The 21094-nt window shown below is 44.6% G+C and overlaps 1 protein-coding gene and 1 long non-coding RNA gene across 4 annotated transcripts in view; one reads left to right on the plus strand and one right to left on the minus strand.

Moving 5' to 3' along the window:
* Pde4dip (phosphodiesterase 4D interacting protein) overlaps positions 1-19511 on the minus strand; it is a 182630-nt gene extending 163119 nt beyond the window's left edge. For all 3 annotated transcript variants that reach the window (XM_050124746.1, XM_050124745.1, XM_050124752.1), the window contains exon 1: positions 18949-19511. In XM_050124746.1, coding sequence (XP_049980703.1) covers positions 18949-18968 — 20 coding nt within the window. In that variant the 5' untranslated portion in view covers positions 18969-19511. The remainder of the gene's footprint in view (positions 1-18948) is intronic.
* LOC126490079 (uncharacterized) lies at positions 18606-19942 on the plus strand. The gene is made up of 3 exons (XR_007589102.1): positions 18606-18873; positions 19505-19589; positions 19827-19942. It is a non-coding gene; the product is annotated as an uncharacterized lncRNA (long non-coding RNA).
* Positions 19943-21094: the final 1152 nt, after the last annotated feature.

Here is a 21094-nt window from a genome sequence, read left to right on the forward strand (position 1 = left end):
TATGGGGGGTGGGGGGCACAGACACTGAAAGGCGTTAAGCTGCTGCGGTTTTTATGAATCAGAAAGATGAGTGGCTAATGGTTTTAAATGGATGCTGGCACTGCTCTGACAGGCTGGGTGGGCACACGAGTATGGCAGGGATAGAGATGGCTGCAATTACTCTGCAGAGAGATGCTTTGATATTGAACTTATTTATCCTATAAGCTTTGGGGTATCCCCAGACAGTGGCAGCCAAAAAGAACTCAGCAGACAATGTGCTACAGGGCCTCTCCTTTTAAAAAACAGACAACTGTCCCGGGGAGACAGAGGGGGGAATCTGGCATTTGTTTGGAAATTGATGTTTGCCTCAGGGATGGAGTCACATAAATCTTCACTCTGTTAACCAGATGGACATAAAAGGGTTGAACACGACACATTTGGAATGCACACAATTCTTTACTAACCAAAAGTAGATCACCAGCTTCCGGATCCCCAGCCCTCTGCCTTTCTTTCATCCTTATTTTAAAAAATCTCCCTGTGAGTGAGCCACACTGTGGAAGAAATGGATGCAAGCACCACTTTTAGGTTCCCTCCTGTCCGAGTGATGCTCAAAGAAGATGTCACAACTATTCAGAAGAACCACGGCTTGAATGTGTGAAAGGGGAAATTTATAGTTATCCATGCTGCTCTCTGAGCATGCGTACTCAGCCCAGAAAGGTGGCTGCCCATCTGCCTTCAGAAACACAGTCAACCCTCAGGCCAAAGCTACTCATCCGACACCGTTTCATTCTATCCACACCCGGGTGACCCACTTCCACATTCCCTGGAAAAATAGAAGTGCCTGCCTCTTCACACAGGGGATAAGTCCCCATCCCCCCACCCCCACCCCGCTTTAAATAAGACCGACAAGTCATTTCCAGCTTGCCACATCCCTGACCCTGTTCCCTGGTCTATCACAGGTTCCTGAAGCTGCTGCCCTGGTACAGACAAAGAGCTACCAGGGTTTCACTTCTGCTTTAAGACACATGAGAAATCGCTTGGCTTCAATACACAATCCATTATTTTGTGTGGAAAGTCACTAGCTTGCTTGTGTAGCATGTTTACCTCTCTGAGCTATTCTTTCCTCAAATTTTCACCCAAGCAGAATATGTGTTTCTATGTCCTTATATTAATTATAGATTCAATTGTCAGGGTTTAGATCTGGAATGCCTCCCCCCACCCCACAAAGACTCCAGTGGGTGGTGGCCAGAGGTGACAGAGACTGTAGGAGGTGAGACTTTGGTGAAGGAAGTAGGTCACTGTGCATATATCTTGTTCCCATCCCTCCTTCACTCTTTCCTGCTTCCTGAACACCAAGAGCGAGGCAGCCTTCCCCTCTCACGCCCTCATTCTGTGATGTTTTGTTTCACCAGAGGTCCCTGGTAGAGTAAGTGACCACGGACAAAACCTCAGATCAATAAACCCAACTAAACCTTTCCTCCTTCAAGTCATTTCTGGCGAACATTTTGTCCAGGTGACCGGACACTGACAGAGACAAAATCTAACAACAAAACTCATCTGAGGGCTTTTCAGGGATCCCAGGTTCTCTCCAGACATGATCTTGCTCAATCTTTCTTGCTCAACAGAGTCCAGATTACAGAGCAGGGGAGGGTTGTAACAAAGCAAGGTATCAACCCTCCTGGGTGCCTCACCTTCCCCCACCCACACATGCGTGCTCAGCTTGCTGCCTGCCTTGTGGATCGATAACTGGATGGATGGAGAGGTCAGATTAGACAGGGCTGAGCTAAAAGGCACACTAGTAATCTCTCAGGAGAGTTTTTAAAAATCACTTTAGCTCTGTTAACAGCTCAAGTTCGCTCTCTTAATGCCAGGCAGGAGGCACTCTCCACTGCTCGAAAAGGTTGGGAAGGAACTTGATGCTTCCCCAGGGAAGGAAGGGACCCGTAGGGAAACCCTGAGTGCTAGAGAGCTGCCATTTACGACATCCGATAAACCCCAGTGCAAGGGGAATTGAGGGAGAGTAGACAGAGTCCAAACCTGTACACACACACACACACACACACACACACACACACATATACACACACACGCATACACGCACGCATGGATGGACGCACGCACACAAGGATGCCAAATGTTACTCTGGTATATTCCTCTGCTTTAGCCAAGACTGAAAAAAATATGTGTATCCCTTGTCCTAGTTTCTCAAATTGAACTGTATTTAGATTTAAAAAACAAAATAAAACATGAGTCCACAACTGACTCTGAACACTAGTACGCTGTTCACCAGGGCACTAACAGCTCTCCCACACAGAGTCTGTATATACTCATTCCCTCATGATGCTTTACCTTTTCAAAAGAAATTTCAAAACTTCAAAAAGAAGTTTGCGGTGTAAATGAGGAATAGCCCCCGCCTTCTCTTTATCTTTAGCATTATTATTCTTTTAGAAACAAAACGATTCCACGGCACTCTTGTCAAGACAACCTTCTGTTGGAATGGAAGAACCAAGAGTCTCCGAGCACAGCTTACTCACAAGCTGACTGCTTGCTTGAGTTCTGCATGCCATCTACCCATGCTCTCTGCGTCAGCTGATACGTAACCGGCACGATACTAAATTCAAGCCACACATTGATACTTCATATCTTACACGCTGGCTTTTTCTCTAGTTTTCCCAGGTGATGTAATTGCTACTCTCTGAAAACCATCTGCCGCTTCCCTGTCACTCTGATGCTGTCGGGCTGACTGATGGCTCTTCCCGGTCATTTCCGGGAATGGTAGTTTCATTTACCGTAAGGAACATCCAGGACACTAGAGTATGCTTTGCTTGAACACAGCTTCTTTGAAGATCCAGCACTGCATTGACCCAGTAGTCTGATTTCTCATGATGCTGGGGAGCAAGGCCAAGGCTTTGACACCACGGTGGAAGCTGCTGTGGTATTTCCCACAGGGCAGAGAGACTCTATTTTGCAAACTGCGTTCTTGGTACCATCGTCTTCAAATTCCACCAACTGAGTTTTCAGAGTGAAGGGAGTCAGTATCAGTTACCCATCAGCTTCAATAATTTGTCCCTTAATATATGAGGTAATTAAATCTTAGGACCAAGATTGTCTCCAAAACTACTTTGAATGGCTATGTGAGTCTGGCTCCATTGTTTTCTTCTTCAGTTTTATGAATTAGAATAATTAATCTAGGGTTGCATTTTCTTCTTATATGAGTGGAAAACCCTCCCAAATGTGATTATTCTCATGCTCCTTCCCCAGACCATAGGCTTGGAGGCAGTTTTGAGTATTGTCCTGGGCCCCACCACCTTGCTTAGCATCTCCCAGCTGAAGAAACAAGGCTAGGTTTTCTGTATTTCCAGTTCGTTTCTATAAACAAATTTCAGAAGCAGAAGAGTAATATGTTTGAGCAGAATGCAGAGCAGCAACCCGGAACTTGATTGCTATTACTATGCTATCTTTCTATAGAAATCTATGTGTGTCGGGGTATATGTTCAGGTATGAATGGCTTGTGCACACGTGTGTGCATACATGTGGAGGACAGAGTTCAACATCAGATATTTTCCTCTACTTCCTCCCATCTTTTTTTGAGGGAAGGAGCTGGGGGCAGGGCCTCTCAGTGAAACTGGAGCTCGCTGGTTAGTTTAGCTATACTGTCTGGCTAGGAAGCCCCAGGAATCCTCCTGCCTTTGCCTGTCCAGCTGGATTTACAGGTGCATGCCATGCCTCCACACCTGGCTTTTACGTGAGCCCTGGAGATTGACCTAAGGTCCTCGTGGTTGCATGGCAAGTGTTTCACCAATGGAGTCACCTCCTCAGTCCTGCTTTTTAGGGTTTCCAACTTTATAAACATTTATGGGGAAGTTCTTTTCATGCAAGGCACTGGAAATAAAAAAGAAATTATGGATCTTGTCATCCCACAATAGATTCAGAGTGGAAGAGACATGGTTCAAAGAGGTAATTGTGAGAACAATGTATGTGAAGGAATTATAGAACATAGGTGAGGCAGTAATATAGTCTTCAAAGAGGTGGAGGTCTCAGAACCTTATAGAAAGCCGAGAACTTTGACTGAATCTAGATCTTAAAGAACGGCTATAAGTACACGCAAAGCACCGTGAGGAAGGTCTAAAGACAGGAAGAAGAACGGTGGGCTCATCTAGTCATAAATGTTTCTCTAGGATTCATCCCCGTCCGTGTGTTAACTTTCCCTCTCGCACACTCTCAGACAGAACGCCCTTGGTGTCTGTCCTCACACAGGATCTTCACTGACCTCTTCGAGCGCTGTTATGGTTTGGAACCCCAAGGCCTGAGAAAGGTCACTGTGCCTTGGTCACCAGCATATGGCACTTTTGGGAGGTGGGGCCTGGTGGAAGAGAGTACTTGTCCCATGTGCCATTGATGGGCACCATAAGACCTCACCCCCATTTCTCTCCTTGCTGCATAAACACCATAGAGTGAGCAAATTTTCTCTATCACATTCTCTTGCAGTCACCACAGGCCTCAAGCCCCAAATAACCACAGATTGAAATTATCCCTTTCTAAAAGGCTGTTTAGGTCAGATACGTTGTTACAACAATGCAAAGTGACTAACACAGAAAACTGGTACAGGGAGTGGGGTGTTGATGTCGTGGGGTGTTGATGTGGTAATGTCTGATGATGCCTCTCAGAAGCCTTGGAGCAATTCTCATGAGAGCTCAGATCAGAATGCCGTTAGGAATGCAATCCGTAAGGTACAGGCTGGGGAGGCTCCAGGCAGAAATAAAAACTCTCGGGGTTAGAGCATATCCTCATTATGGTCTGTCAACCAACATGCCTGCATTTTATCAATGCCCTGAGACTCTAGGAAGCTGAGTTTAAAAGTTTCATTCACTTGGTGTGTAAATGTCAAGGCAGTGCTGCTTTCTTGCTGTGGTGTGGGTACCGCTAGCTGCTCTTACCAAGGTTTACAACATGAACTGGGGAACAGAAAACAGCTCAGAAAGATCTGTAATCTTTATAGCTGTCCGGAGAAAGAACACAGTCAAAGTTATAAAACATTCCTGAAACTGTAAGTCATACTAAACCTTTCTTGCTAGGAAGTTGATACATCTCAAGTATTTTTTTATAGTGTCAAATATCCAATGTAAACTTTGAAAAATCATTTAGTAATACTGTCAGTAAGAAAGGATCAGCATGATTTTTGTACTACTGTAAAAATGCCTATAAATATAAACTAGGAAACATGGCTTAGAGAAAGGTTGGAGGCTGGGAGTGGGGGAATTTAAAAAAAAACACGCAAGTGTCTTAATCACTGTTCTATTGCTGTGGAGACACTATAACCATGACAACACTTATAAAGGAAAACATTGAATTGGGGCTGGCTTACAGTTCAGAGGTTTAGCCCAATATTATCATGGCTTGAAGCATGGTGGCCTGCAAGCAGACATGGTGCTGGAGACGTAACTGAGGGTTTTACCTCCGGATCCCTGTGCAATAGGAAGAGAGAGGCACTGAGACTGTCTGGAGCATTTGAAAATCTCAATGCTCTCCCCCAGTGACTTACTTCCTCCAATAAAGCCACACCTACTCCAAGAAAGGTCACATTTCCTAATAGTGCGACTCATTGGTGACCAAGAAAACAAATCTATGAGCCTACGGGGGCCATTCTTACTCAAACCACCACAGCGAGTAAGTGTTCTTTTCTATTTTACAAAAAGATTCTTTAAAAATGGAAAATGTGGGTTTTTTTTTCTTGGTTAGAATTTTGTTTTGTTTTGTTGGGCAGGTTGGTTTACTTTGAGACAGGATCTCTCTTTGTGGCTCTGGCTGTCCTGGAACTCATTCTATAAACCAGGCCGGTCTCAAACTCACAGAGATCCTCCTGCCTCTCCCTTCCAAGAGCTGGGTTTAAAGGTGTGCACCACTACACCTGGCTTGGAAAATGTGTTTTGACTTCCGCTGTTCTTCCTAATTAATGGTCTAAATGATTTACATTAAAGACGAAATAGCTCAGCATTAGGCTCAGGGTGGATTTTTAGACAGAGTCTTGTAGTGTGACAGGAAATTTGCTGATGTTTGCTGCTTACCGAGGCCTCCACAGTATTTAGACCTCATACATTCTGCCCTACTGTTCATGAGAAGGTTTAAACCTCCTTTGAGGGGCAGGGGAGATGGCTCTGCAGTTAAAAGCAGGTTCCAGAGGAACCAGGTTCAGTTCCCAGAATCCACATGGTAGCTCACAACTATCTATAACTCCATTTCCAGGATGTCTGAAACCCCATCTAACCACCGTGGGCACCATTCATGCAGACAAAGCATTTATAAACATAAAATAAAATAAATAAATCTAAAAACAGAGACTCCGTTGATATGTCTTGCTAGATTCTGTTTGGATCAAGTAGAAGGAATTTCCTAAAGGTCAGTTTTTCATATTGTTATATCTACATTAAATCTGTCAAATACAAAATGGCTAGAAGTAAAAAAAAAAAAAAAAAGAATTATAGCCTGGGTTTATTTTTTTTAACACATGTGATGTTTGGGTCCTGATAATTTAAAAATGACAGGACTTCACAAATAGGCTCACCTTGACAATACAGACATATACAGGTAAGATTTTTCTTTTTAAACTGACTTTGCATAGCTTTTCAAAACAATGCATTTTCTTACAGTGAAATGGTGCTCAATGACCATGATAATTACTATGGCGAACCATCACACCCATCATCCATGCTGCCTCCCAGTTTACAGAATGAATGTCTTATGCTTTGCAGGCACTATTCAATAATGTCCTGTAAAACAGACAGCCTTCCTCTGGTTCTACAGGTGAGGAAGAGGCCTGGAAAGTGAGATGCTCTGTATAACATCACACTGAAACATGAACTTGAAAAATGAATTGGTATCACTCCAGACCTATAAAAAATATGTAACATAAACATGGATTTATTTCATTTTCCATAATGTGTATCTGTGCATGGGTTTGTGCACATGAGTGTACGTATCCAAAGAGGCCAGAAGAGGGCATCAGATCCCCTGGATCTAGAATTACAAGTGGTTGTTGTTGTGGGACAATGGTCTGTATTCTGTCAATTATATTTTAAATAAAAGCTGTTTGGCCAGTAGCCAGGCAGGAAGTATAGGCAGGACAACCAGATAGGAAATAGAGGTGGGACAATAAGAACAGGAGAATTCTGGGAAGAAGGATGTTCCTTCTGCAGTGGGACCCAGCCGCAGAAGAAGCAAGATGTGACTGCATCGCTGAAAAAGGTACTGAGCAACGTGGCTACATAGACAAGAATAATGGGCTAATATAAGTTATAAGAGTTAATAAGAAGCCTGAGCTAATGGGCCAATCAGTTTATAACTAATGTAGACTTCTGTGTGATATTCTTTGAGACTTAATGACTGTGGGAGCCTGGCAGGCTAGAAACCCCTACAACAGGTTGTGAGCCAATTAATATAGGTAATGGAATCTGAACTTGTTTTGTTTGCAAGAAAAGCAAGTGCTGGGGCTGGAGAGATGGCTCAGAGGTTAAGAGCATTGCCTGCTCTTCCAAAGGTCCTGAGTTCAATTCCCAGCAACCACATGGTGGCTCACAACCATCTGTAATGAGGTCTGGTGCCCTCTTCTGGCCTTCAGGCATACACACAGACAGAACATTGTATACATAATAAATATTTTTAAAAAAGTAAAGCAAGTGCTCTAGACCATTAAGCCATCTCTTTAACCATTTCAGACTTTTTTCCTGTCCATACAGACCACCCTATTTATATCCATGAATAAATGCTTCCTTTGTGCCTGCCTTAAGTCCAGTGATATGAATCCTGAGAAACCAAGAGAAAGGCAAGGTGAGCTACCTGCTGTGCCAAGAAGATGCAATGGAGACTCAAAATAAATTTGTTTCTTGGGATAACAATTTCTCCATGAAAGACAGCTCCCACTTGCATGCCGGAGTGCTGGTCTAACAGATGCTATGCTATGGGAAGTCCTGACGGAAAAGTGCTGAGAATGACTTAAACAAGTCCTATCCTGAAAGTGTCTCTAACCAGTTTTCTCCAGAGCATCTTCCCCAAGCCCCTAGATGACAGCACTGGGTCCTGTCCCCTGCAGTCCTTGTGCGCAAGGGCATAAGACATGATGGAAACAGACTTAATCAAAGTGGAAAGATCATTTGTGAACATCTTCTGAGACCACATCTCAAGTCCCCTTTCCACTTGCCAAGAGAGAAGAAAGTCTATGCCTTCAAATGTTGCCAAATAATCCTACCCCATGGTGTGGACGGGATCACAAGAAGGGACATTTAAGTGCAGATAGGGTAGAAGTCACGGAGGCAGAGCACAGGACTGTTATGAAATAAACACAGTGAGGTCATCATTTTTCTCATTCCCAGACCCATCATTATAACCTCTGCAAGTGAGGATGCTGAACTGGCAAAGCCCCTCAGAACACGCAGGACGTTATGGAGAACGCCCCAACATGTTAAGCCTGGACTGACTTGCACTGACTCGGAAGCATCCACTTCTCCCCAGCACAGGCTGCAGTTACAGCCTTCACCTCATACAGTCTGCCCACGAAAGTGCCCATGACCAGATGCATCTCTAGCAGGCAGTCTCTGAAGTGCTCACTAGCAACTTCAATGAGCTGCAAGCACCATTTACAGCTAGCGCGACTGCTTGTCTGCAACAAATGTCTCTCTGCCTCTCTGTCTGTCTTTCTCTCTCACACACAATCTCTCTCTCTCTCTCTCTCTCTCTCTCTCTCTCTCTCTCTCTCTCTCTCACACACACACACACACACACCTGTCTATCTCACTAAGCCTTTCTCCCTTAAGGAAGCTTTTTTTTCCCCATGCCGCCACCTGTTACAGCTCAGGGAAATGATTTAGGACTGTAGAAGGCAAAGGCCTTTCTGGTGATTATTTTCCTCACCTTGCCTTATAAGGCCATCAGACATTCAGCTCTCTAGTAATCGCCTCTGGCTCCTTGGGATCAGCGAGGAGACAGGGGAGACATCTGTGCATCTTTGGGAAGATGCATGAAAACCCGCCGGCTTTGGCTTCGGCCGGATCACCAGGACGATGCAGGGTGGCTCTGCACTTCCAGAACCTGCCTTTTGACTTCTACTTCGGGTCTTGCCAGAGCATTCTGTGGTCCTCCTTTGTCATCAGTGACTAATATTCCCAGGGCCTGGGCTATGCTGAGGCAATTGGCTCAATATGCCTACAGTGCTATACTGAGTGTCCAGAGATTCGGGATTTGTTCCCTTTTTTCTTATTTTTGATCCATACAATCTTTCATTATTTAATTTCTCTGTTTTTTAGTGGTTTTTAAAGAGCTACAAGCTTCTTATGGATTTTTTTAATTAAAAGCAAAAGTCATTTCTAAAATGTCACTACATATAGACCCCTTAAAAAAGATTTCTATGCTTTTACTTTCAATTGCTCTTCAGTTTTGCTTTTGTGAATTCTATAAATGAGAAACCACGTTGATTGTTGTATGAGGAGCGGGACTTTTTGTTCTTCCCGCCCGGCTAGCTTACACCTGAAATAACCACATGGAACTTGTATTAATTAAATTACTGCTTGGACCATAAGCTCTAGCCTCTTATTGGCTAACTCTCACATCTTGATTCAACCCATTTCTAATAATCTGTATGTCACCACGAGGTCGTGGCTTACTGGGAAAAATTCAGCATGTCTGACTCTGGCGACTTCATGGAGGCTCTCCTTGCCTGCCTCCTTTCTCCCAGCATTCAGTTCTGTCTACTCTGCCTGCCTAAGTGCTTGACCCTATCAAAAGGCCAAGGCAGTTTCTTTATTCAACCAATGAAAGCAACACAAACACAGAAGGACCTCCTACACCATTCTCCACCTTGGTTGCTTTTAATTTTACATTTGTATATGTACACGCATCTTTGTGCATGCGTGAGTGTGTACGTACATATGTACACCCACAATGTGTGTGTGTACACGATGGAACACATGTAGAGACCTGCAGACAACCTGCAGGAGTTGGCTCCCTCCTGCCACCAAGGAGTTCAAAAGTAGAACTTAGGTCATCAGACTGAGTAGCTAACACCTTCCTCTACCCTCTGAGCCAAATCTCTCACCCTTGCTTGTATTTTCATATTAAATACATATTAAAATAAAAGGTTGAAAAGAGGTGGCTCAGCAATCAGGGATGCTTACTGTTCTTTCAGAAGTCTCAGATTCAATTCCCAACACCCTCATGACTGTCTGTAACTCCAGTTCCAGGGGATCTGATGCCCTCTCTGGCCTCCACAGACACCAGGCACACATATGGTGCACAGACACACATGTGGGCAAAACACTATGTACAGAAAATAAGATTTTTTTTTAAAAAAATGTTATAAGAGATGTTGTTTCACAGAAAGAGTCCAGGAAAGTGGGAAAAATGGAGGAAGCAAGTGGGAGAGGGAGAGGAGGATGTTAAAAGGAAATTTTAGATTAATCTAAAATTACAAAGAATAAATCTAGACTCTGCTATCTCCATATGGCTTGATAAAGAGCTTCAATAAAGCCTATGGACTTCCATAGGAATTCCAAAATTTACCAAGTCTTGTGGCCTGTTAAGGTACTAGAGAATCCAAAATAGTACTGAGAAAATGGTTTTTACAATTAGCTCTGAGAGTAGGCGCCACAAAGAGGAGAATAAAGAGCAGATAGCCTGGGTGATATGGGAAAACAGGAGCTTAAGTAAAAAATGAGGTAAACTCAGTAATCAGAGAGACAGGAAAATGAGGGGCTGTCATACATGGTTGAGATTTTCCTTCCTTCGCTCTTTCTTTCTTGTTCTTTTTGTTGTTGTTGTTGTTTTGTTTTGTTTTGTTTTGTTTGGGGGATTCTTAAGGAGAGACCGTATGGGTTAAGGATGACCCATGAGGGAGGTCAGTGTTTGCAGGATACTCAAGCAAATTCAAGTTCAGAACTGGGTTGGGAGGACTTGGAGGCACGAACATGCCTGGGGGTCATGCTTGAGTCCTCATCATTCACTGTTGGGCACCCAGCACTAAAGAAGTCTATCTCGTAGCACAAACGGCACACACTTCTTAAACCATGGCATTCAATGAACACACAATGGTGCCAGGTTTTGCTAACCTGCTGTGCCCATTTATAAAACAGAAATACCCAGCAGATGCCTCAAGCCTTCTGGAGAATGTAATCTGGAGAATTCCTAGTTAAAGATCTACTGAAGACTTAGTTCATTGTCCAATCAAATTCCATGGAAAATACAAAATAACTCCACAGAAGTGTCACAGAACAGGCAAAAGTGCTATAGGAAACACCAAGAACTTGCTTCTAAAAATAATTGCCAAAGGAGGCAGTGGCAAAGCTAACCACAGCAGGATAAACTGTTACCCAGGCAAAGGCAAGGCTAGGTGTGTGGGTGGGAGCAGCCGGTATATTAAAGCCCACACACAATAATTTTAGAACAGGGTAAACGAAGCGGCAATCGCTATATAACCAGCTCCCTAGGGCTGCTGGCAATGTTATTCCTGGGAGGCTAATAACCTGCAAATGCTCAAGGAAAGCACAGAAGACTCTTTTGAAGCTAACAGTTGAAATTTAACACATTGTAACTTAGTGCACACAATGTACATTTCCTTCAGCTACAAAGCATACATTGACTTAGTCCAGAAGCAATATATAAAAGGTGGCACACTAGGTCCAGAAGCAAATGTAATGTTTTCTTTTTCCTTGCAGTAGGCATCCTAACACATACTATGCAGAATTTTGCTGCCACCCAAATCTACTTTTATTGCCTTATATCAATAAGTTATGTCTATTACTGTCTTAGCACACAATAATGCCAGAGATTAATAACCACGACAAAGCATTTTCCCCCAAAGAAGGGTAAAAAATAGGAATGTTGCTATCGATGTATCTAGAGATACGACAGTTTGTGTTGATGTATCCCAGTTCATCCTCTTTCTCTCCCTTCCCGCCCCCTCCCACATGGGGATTTGGGTCTTGAAGAGACATTTAAACAGCAGTAAATCCTTCTGCTATATGCACATACAATCCACAGGAACATCCAGTGTATTTTCAAAACCAGGAAATGTTTAGTCTTGCTGTTCCACTTCTGAACACCAATTGTCAAAAAATAAAGAAGAAAAAAATCACATAAAAAAAGATGTTTTCAGCATCCAGGCAGTTGCTGGGTATTTATAATAGTTGAAGGTGGACCACTGCAAGCCTGGGAATGGGAAATGATTAAGCAGCATATTATAATCCCACATGACATATTATTCCACATGAAGAATACAGCACAGAGGGTAGCAAGCCCAAGACGGGAGGGCGATGAGACAAGTTAGCAGAAAGTCCCGTAGACTCTTACGGTGTTATGGAGATCCAAGTTGCAGTTATTATTGTAAAATTCATATAAATAGTCTATGAACAAAAATGATTGGTTATGAGGGCTCAGAAAAAACATCAAACCCTATTTGTCTTGCTGACCAGAGAGAACCAGGAAGATTCTGCGAGACAGAGGGAACACAGGGCCCCGTACATCTGAAAGGTTTAAAATAGGAGTGGGTAGGGTCACCTTGGGTCATCATGACATCTCTTTTTATTTTGGACTTTTATTCTAACTTTAAATGTTATTTGAATTTATGCCTGAGACAACATGTGAGATGTCCTGAGCCCAGCTAGGAGTGTTATTTATAAGGTGGCCGGATTTGTGGGCAGTGTCTTAAGACATCTTCTGAATGGTGAGCGGGGTCATAGCAAAGAGAGAGACCAGGATGAGAGGTCTCATCCTGTGATGAAACGCAGCCAGCTCCCCCTTCCAGAGCAAAAGCAGCCTTCCCTGCCTTCTGTACCCAGCCTTAGTAGCTGAAAAAAGGGGGGGGGGGTGAGTACCCTACACTGATCCGGTTTGTGGAATAAAGAGTAAAATCAGTGACTGAGACAAAGTCCCGAAGCCACAGCCAAGTGTAGTGCCGTTGCCAAGGCAGAGATTTTCCTTCTCAAAACGCAGAAAATTAATTGCTAACACTGATGAATATTCAACAGGATCCACTGTCTAAAGATATCTCAGTAATAGAGTTGGGAAAGCAAGCATTTTCCTGATACAAAAATGCTTCATGCAGAACACCAGACAAGCAGGACATGCTAATTTTGAACAGTAGAAACTCACATACCCTCCCTCAGCAGCCACATCTGTAAAATGGGGCAAAATGCCATCTCTGGCTCTAACTATTCCTTTGTCAACAGGACTCTCTGGTGTTTCACGTGAATTCTACCAGGCTGAGAGTTAGCGAAGGGTGGACAAGGGCTGCCAGGGTGACCAGGTCAGTACCGCACACTACGATTGATGCGAATCTGGCCTTACTTCAAGCTTCACTTTAACTATATGGCAAAGGAGTAAAATCAAATCCTGAAACCAGACCATTGATTTTCTTGGCTGTTACTCTCCTTCTCCAGATTTTCACAGCCTTGGAAGGCAGATACATGTAATGCTTGTGTTTTATTGGATCTAATTACAGGGTAAAAGAAACAAGAGACGAATATGTTGTTCTTTCTTAACCTTCCATCTTTTCTTCTAGTTGTGTGTGAGACAGGGTTTCTCTGTGTAACAGCCCTGGCTGTCCTGGAACTCACCTCATAGACGAGGCTGACCTCGAACTCACAGGGGTTCAACTGCCTCTGTCTCCTGAGTGCTGGGATTAAAGGTGTGAGCCTCCACTGCCTGGATTCTAGCCTTCCATCTCTAAGGCTGCTCTTAAATAGGGACAGGCTGTCTTTCTTTTAGTTGTTTGTTAAGGCAACATGTATAAGAGTCACATATGACTTGCCCTACTTACTCAGCATCCCCATATGCCACAAACAAGAACATTTCCACCCAAAAAGGGAAGAGAATTTGTAATGACTTTTCCAGTACTAAGCAGAGTGGCAGACTGAACAATGACACCCCAGGAGGTCCACATTCCTAATCACCGGCGTTTGTGAACATGCCACTTTACATGGCCATAGGCACTTCAAAGATATGACTATGAAAAGAGATGAACTTGGGCTGTTTGTCTGGTACCAAAGTAGTCTAAGGACACAGGGATGTTGGAATGACAGGGGATGTGATGGAGTGATGTCCTTGCTGGATTAGTGCTCTGGGCCAGGAATGCTGAGGGTCTCCAAATGCTGGAAAGGGCAAGGAATGGGTGCTCCCCTTGAGCTCCAGAAGGAACACAGACTCAACAGCATCTTGAGTTTAGTTTCAAAGACCGGTTTTCAGACTTTTGACTTCCAACGTTCCATACTTTAGGTGTCATAAGCCACTGTTTTTGGTAACAGAAAACGAATCCAAACGTGACCCTGGAAAACCCACAGTTTCTAAAGCTGAAGTCATAGTGAGTTTCCAGTCCAAGTAAGAAGACACTAAATACTCAGAACAACAGTCTGCACCATCAGGTTCAGCGCACGAGGAAGCTTAACCTCCCAGTCAAATTCTCCGAAATCTCTGAACTATTCCTTCAACAGCTCTTAACTGTGAGGCTCATCAGTGGGACTGGAGGCAAACCAGCCTTTTGAAGGGTCAATATATTCACTATATTCATGGAAATTTGCTGTTGGAATACCAGCCACGCTCTCCACAGGTGACTTAGCAAAGTGGCAAAAGTCAGGCCAGAAGCCTCAGGAGGGAAGAATGCTCACACAGGGCTGCAGAGAGGCAGGCGACGTGCAGCTGTCAGAGCGGGCCTAACTGAGAACTTAAATACCCAACACCATGGTCCTTTGTGGGTAGAATGAGCAAGATAAGAGCATGAGGAAGCTGGGCATGAGGGGCAACTGCCAGTAATCCCAGCGCTTGGGAGATGGAAACTAAGAAGAGGAGAAATTCAAGGCCAGTTTAGGCTTCGTGAAGCCATTTCAAAAGAGCACAGGGATTGTGTGCAGCCCCTCTGGGGAAGGGCACTTTCCAGAACTTCCTAGAATGAGATCTGGGGATAGAATCACAGTCTTAAGCCTATCCATTAGTGTAAAAAAAACCAACATAAGTACTCTGTTTCAAAACCAACTCAGATACCAAGTCACCTACAAGGCACAACTCAAACAAAACAAACTAACAAAAAAACTTGGATTAGGGAGTTCGAGCGTCTGAGTTCTCATTTCTTCATGAGTTGTTTGTGCTACACCAGATGAAGGCATCATTATCTCTTAAGTTTGATTTCTTTGTCTTAAAAAAATGTATATGACAGCTTTTTACCATATCCGCTTTGAGGATTAGGCTAAATCACAGGTTCAAAGAATCAACCCCCATGGAAAACTTAATAAATGTCAGCAATTGCAGCCAACTTTCTTTCCCAGCATCCTTCAGGTTGTGCTTTTCCAATGTATTCCCACAGCGGCTGCTCTAGGTTCTTTGTTGTGATAAACATCATGGCCAAAAGCAACTTGGGAAGCACAGGCTTATTTTACTTTACAGGTTAGAGTCATCTGTTGAGAGAAGCCAAAGCAGGAGCTCAGGGCAGGATCTAGAAGCAAAACAAAAATGGAGAAGCCTCACTTCTGGTTTGTTCCTGCTGACTTGCTCCGTTGGCTTTCCTATGAAGCCCGGGTCCATGGACCTAGGGATGGTGCTGCCCACAGTGGATTGGGCCTTCCTACATCAACTAACAATTTAAAAATGCCTCACAGATAAGATCACAGACCAGTCTGATGAAGTTAACTTCTGAGTTGAAGGTTCTTCTTCCCGGGTTACTCAAGGTTTGTATCACGTTGAGAGCTGAAACTATAACAGTGGGCAATGTATAACTCCGTCTTCATTTCACTTTCTTAAAATTACAGATAATGGGGGAGGAGGCAGGATAGGGATATCATGAGTTCAAGGCCAGCCTGGATTACATAGTGAGACCCTTAATAAATAAATAAACAAACAACTAAAATTATAGACTCTGTGAATAGGAAGCCTTCAAAGGCAGAGGAGGTTTCATTCACTCATTTACGCTTAGCGTCTAGCACAGTGTGGCTGTTTGGGGTTCTTTTTTTCCATGATGATCTGACTTGTGAGTTAAGGATCTGAGTCACCAGCCATCATCTGTAACTCCAGGATTTTTTTTTCTTTACGACTGTGACCCATTAGTTGATAAAATAAAATGAATCCCAATCAGCATTGATTTTTTTTTCCTAAAGAAATACCATAGGAAAGATCTGAGTATAAAACCATGGTAGCGTTAGGTATTGTCACATGGAGCTTTGCGAGTGTGTTTGGTTGCATTGCAAATGCATTTCATATTGTGGGTTTGGGCTCATTAATAGTGTGGCCATCCACCTTGGCGGCAATTGGCATTTTCTGATGTCTTGATGACAAGTGAGGTGAAGCATTTTTCACCGTGTCCCCTTTGGATACCTTGTTTTTAGAAACCGCTTTTGAAACCTCTTATAAAACAATTTGGTAGTATTCCTAAAGCTGAACATGCAGCTCCTGCTGCCCAACGATCCTACTTCTACTTGTTTACGTAGTAAAAATATGCACACACATTCTCAAATGGCACGTACAAAATGTTTATGACGTCACTATCTTGCTAGCCCCAAACTTGATAGTCCCCAAGTAAACCGACATGTTAACACACAATAGAATCTTAGAAGAAAGAATAGATCAATCACAACTGTACACAGGAGTGTTAAAGAAGCCCAAAGGCATAAGAATAAGTAGGAAAAAAAAGCTGCATGAAAGTTCATGCCTAACTCGAATTACATGAAATTTAAAACTAGGTAAAACTAAACTGTGTAGTGGTACCACGAGCCTTTAATCCCAGCAGAGGCAGAGGCACGAAGATCTCTGTGAGTTCAAGGCCAACTGGCTCTACAGTGCAAGTATCAGGGCAGTCAGGGTTACACAGAGAAACTATGTCTCAGAAAATCAAAACCAAAACAAACCAAAACAAACAAATGAACAAACAAACAAAAACGTAGATAAAACTAAGCCATGGTGCTAAAGTTGGGGCAACTATAACCTAGGAGGCATAAGTAAGACAGATTTCATAAGTGCAGGCATGGTTCTTGATCTGTAGCCCATCATATTCATACATTCAGTTGGTGAGTTGTGAGACCTTGACACAATTACTTTGTGTGTGTGTGTGCATAATTGTGTGTGTGTGAATGCACATATATGTGTATGTCAGAAGACAGTCTGGAGTGTCATTCTTCAGGTGCTGCACACACACACGCACACACACACACACACACACACACACACTGAGAGCAGGTCTTTTACTGGTCTATATGTCGTTCCAAAGGACATATGTAGCTGCCTTTTTTCTTTCTTTTTTTTTTTTTTAAATGTAGGTCCTGAGGAAAATTCTCAGGTCCTCATCCTTGCAAGACCAGTACTTCCTTTTTTGATTGAGTTGTCTCCCTAGCTCCAAAGTGACTGTTTTTAAGACGTGAGAAACACTGACAGAAGACAACAGTCCCTGATACACTCACTCTCCTCCCCATCAGGTACTCCTGACCTTTGCCTGAATACAGCCAGGGTCAGTAATCTTCCCGGATTGGGTAGCCCAATGTCTCAAGGGTGTTTCCTGCCATGGAACCATACCTTGCCTCTTTGAAACTTGCTCCATCCATCAGTTGTTCCTCCTTTTATGAGATTCTAAACTCTTCTAATCCCCTACCACCAACTGCTCGTCAGATCTTTGAATAGTGCTGGCCTACCCGCCCTCTCTCCAGACTTAAGAGTCCCAGGTCTCTTGGCCAACCCTCAAAGCAGGGCTTTGAGCCCCACCCTGTCTGTTGTCTGCACTTCTTTTTAAGATCCCATGAAGCCCCAAACAGAGCACAGTTTTCTAGGAGAAGAGACAATAAAGGATGATTGACCTTCCACATGGAGAAAGTTCACTTCCTCCACCAACGCACCCTGTGGGCAATTCGTCCTTTCTTCAAAATTCACCATACACACTTCACTCTGTTGAAATTAACAATCAACTGGAAAACCCCATTTTTTGCATGATTCCTGTTGAACCCCAATTCATTTTCTGTGTTTGTAGTTTTCACTGTCTCAGGAGTCAGAACAATCTTGTGGCCCCATGCCAATATCCCCAAAGCTAAAGTCTGGTGATAAAAAAACCTCTCTGGGTCCGGGTGGTGGTAGTGCACACCTTTAATCCTAGCACTCAGGAGGCAGAAGGCAGATGAATCTCCGAGAGTTCGAGGCCAACCTGGTCTACAAGAGCTAGTCCCAAGACAACTAGGACTGTTACACAGAAAAATCCTGTCTGGAAAAACGAAAACAAACAAGCAAAAAACCTATATGGAATACAGTCTTCACACACCAAGAGACTCTCGCGAACAAACAAACAAAAACCTAACAGGGTCTCTAATCCTTATCAATCACTTGTAGGAGCTTCATTTTGAAGAATATTTAGAGAATAATGGGATGTGGAGAAAACAGTATTCCACCACCATCCCGGCAAACTGACCTACCCCAGACCCGCCCTGGCCTCGGTCTGGGCAGTGGAGGTGCCCAGACCCCTTTCCTTCCCTCGCCCACAGTGAGCTCAGCCCGGAGGCTCTAGAGATGAGGCGTACTGGCCTCCTTGGGTTGCTGGCATGGGGCTTAGGGAAGGGTGAGGTGGATGGAGGTAGAAAACGTGGCAGAGTGAGAACGAACCCGACACGTTAAAAGTACCGGAAACTAAAGGTGCCCTGGGGGAAGCCTACTGGAGTCTCTCCAGTCTCTAAAGAAAAACCCTTCCAATTCAGGAAAAGATAAGCGGACTCAGGGCTGCAGAAAAACTTCCAGGCAACCCCGGGCGGTTTTGACGTCAGGAGTAGGTGGAAAGGAGAGTCACCAATCTAGGGACATGCCAGAGAGCAGAGCGCGTGCTGGAGGCTGGGAGAGGTGGCCTGGGAACCAGGGAGGCGATCGGACAGAAAAGGGAGCTTTCAGAGGCCTCTAATGGTGAGGGGCGGCAGTGGGAGGGAACAGGGCAGGGACCCCAAGTCCACAGGCGGCGATGGAGAAGCCGCTCCCTACCTGGCCCAGGTCTGCTCCATGTTCCAGGCGCTCTCCTTGCTCTCGGGGTGCCGCTCACCCGGGGGTGGCCACAGCCCGGGAAGATACCAAGCCTTGCCCAGGAGTCTCCAGCGCAAAAAGCCTGAGTCTCTTCCTCCTCCCCAGCTCCTCTTGGCGCTGGCGCCGGCGGAGGACAGAGATCTGCTCTCTGCTTTTTGGAGAGAGAGAGCTGATCGGCCGCGGCCGCGCCCTCGGCTAACGGTGCGCCCGGCACAAGGCAGGGACTGTTCTCGGGAGGTGGCTGAACGCTGCTGCTGAGGCCGAGCCCAGGCCCCGGGCACACTCGCTCCCAGCCTGAGACGCGACTGGCTGGCACGAGCTGATCCGCACCAGCTGAGCTGTCAACCGCGAGTGAGCGGAGGCGGGGCTCCCTGCAACCCAGGACCCGCCCAGGTGACACGCCGAGGCACACACCCTCTGGCCTCCACCGCCTCTCTTGCAGACTCGGAGGAATGATGGCCTCAGAAGTAGCCTTCGATGACCCTCGTCCTACCCTCTGTTCCCTTTCTCATCCCAGTGAGAGGCTTTGGACAAAACCAGCCAACTGCAAGGGAGCACCTTGGAGAAGGTGGTCTTCCCCTGCGTTGCGTCACCACCCACAGGTAACCTCTGAGCCAGAGATAGAGTCTAAGAAGGAAATTCATTTGTGCCTACTAGAGCAGCAAAAGGCACAGGTGATTTGAGATGTAAAAGATGAGATATGTTTTAGCTTCACCAGCCATCTACGGGCAGAAACTTGTCCAGGAAGCAACCCTCCGAACCAAACCGTGCAGTCTTTTTAGCTGCCCCCATCTCAATAAACCCCTGGTTTTGCACTATTCTGTCTCCTTGCTTCTTAGTTCCCACAGCAACCGGGCTCTACCAGAAGTTCCCAGGATGCAGAGGGCTCCTGAACATCACATAATGCTCCGAAGGCCTTCAGAGACTTCAGAGGGGTCCCCAGGATGTGGACTCTCTACCATGGCTGTTCTGAGATCACACGGAAAGCCTTTGCTTCCAAGGCTGGGGCTGCCCAGACCCTGTGCATCTACGTAAGTACCAATGTTTAAACAGACAGGCATACTGTAATTAGACGGCTAGCCTCCTGAAGCTCCCTTTTAACTCTGAAATAAACCTTTTTATTAAGTCGCACGATCACTGTTATCATTAGCTTTACCGCTGGCCTTTTAATTTCAAAAAGCTTTATAACACCTGTATTTGGTGATGTCGATTTAGTTTGTGGATACCACGTTTAAGAATAAGAAGGCTCGACTTTGCTCAGGCTCTGCTAAGGCCGCTAGCATGGCTATGCTCTCCAAATTGCCAAAGATAGATGGACAAGGCTTTTCTAGAAGGAATCCATTCTTTCAGGAAGTCCTGCAATTAGACTCAGGGGAGAGAGCCGGCATAAGTGAGTGCTGGTGGAACTGCCAAGAACCAGTACTGTGGCAGGAAATTGCCAACACCTCCAGGGTCTTGGACTAGTTCTCATCACCAATAGGAAGCCTGGAAGGGAAGGACCTCGTAACATACACTGGGTTTCAGAGGAATTGTTTGAAAATGTTCTAGTCCAGAATCTTCCCATCCCAACGCTCAGTTTGCAGCGAAAACCACACTGCTCTTGAGATTAGAATCTTTTCTCCTTTTCTGTTCATTTAAAATGTTACCAGGAGGAGACAAAATTAAGGTCCAGTTTGACACTAGGCAAGACCGACAAGCCACCTGTCTTGAAAAGAATCTGTTGCCTTGCGGGAGGGGCAGGGAGCTCAGGTTTCCATTCCTCCTAACAAAGTTGATGCTATATTTAGTTGTGTCTGAAATCAAATTATGGGCTGTTGAGCTGTGGAGAGAGATTCTGTCTACAGCCAGACGTACACTGCTTCAGCAGAGAGACACGCTAGCTAGGTGAACGGTGGCCTCCGGGAAGCTGGGCTCAACAAATAGGCTTGTGTGCTTTTGAAAGGGCTTCTTTTCAGCTACCACAAAAATGTATAACATATTTATCGCCGACCATTCAGAAGTTACAGAAAACTATGTAGAAAATAAAATAACTCTTAACACCTAGTGAGAGTCGATGTTTGAAGCTTATGAATCTCTTCCTGGTCTTTGAAAAATGGACTTTCAATGC

The sequence above is a fragment of the Alexandromys fortis genome, unplaced genomic scaffold, assembly GCF_014885135.2.
Source record: "Alexandromys fortis isolate MF-2015 unplaced genomic scaffold, M_Fortis_MF-2015_v1.1 scaffold_235, whole genome shotgun sequence".
Taxonomy (NCBI): Eukaryota; Metazoa; Chordata; class Mammalia; order Rodentia; family Cricetidae; genus Alexandromys; species Alexandromys fortis.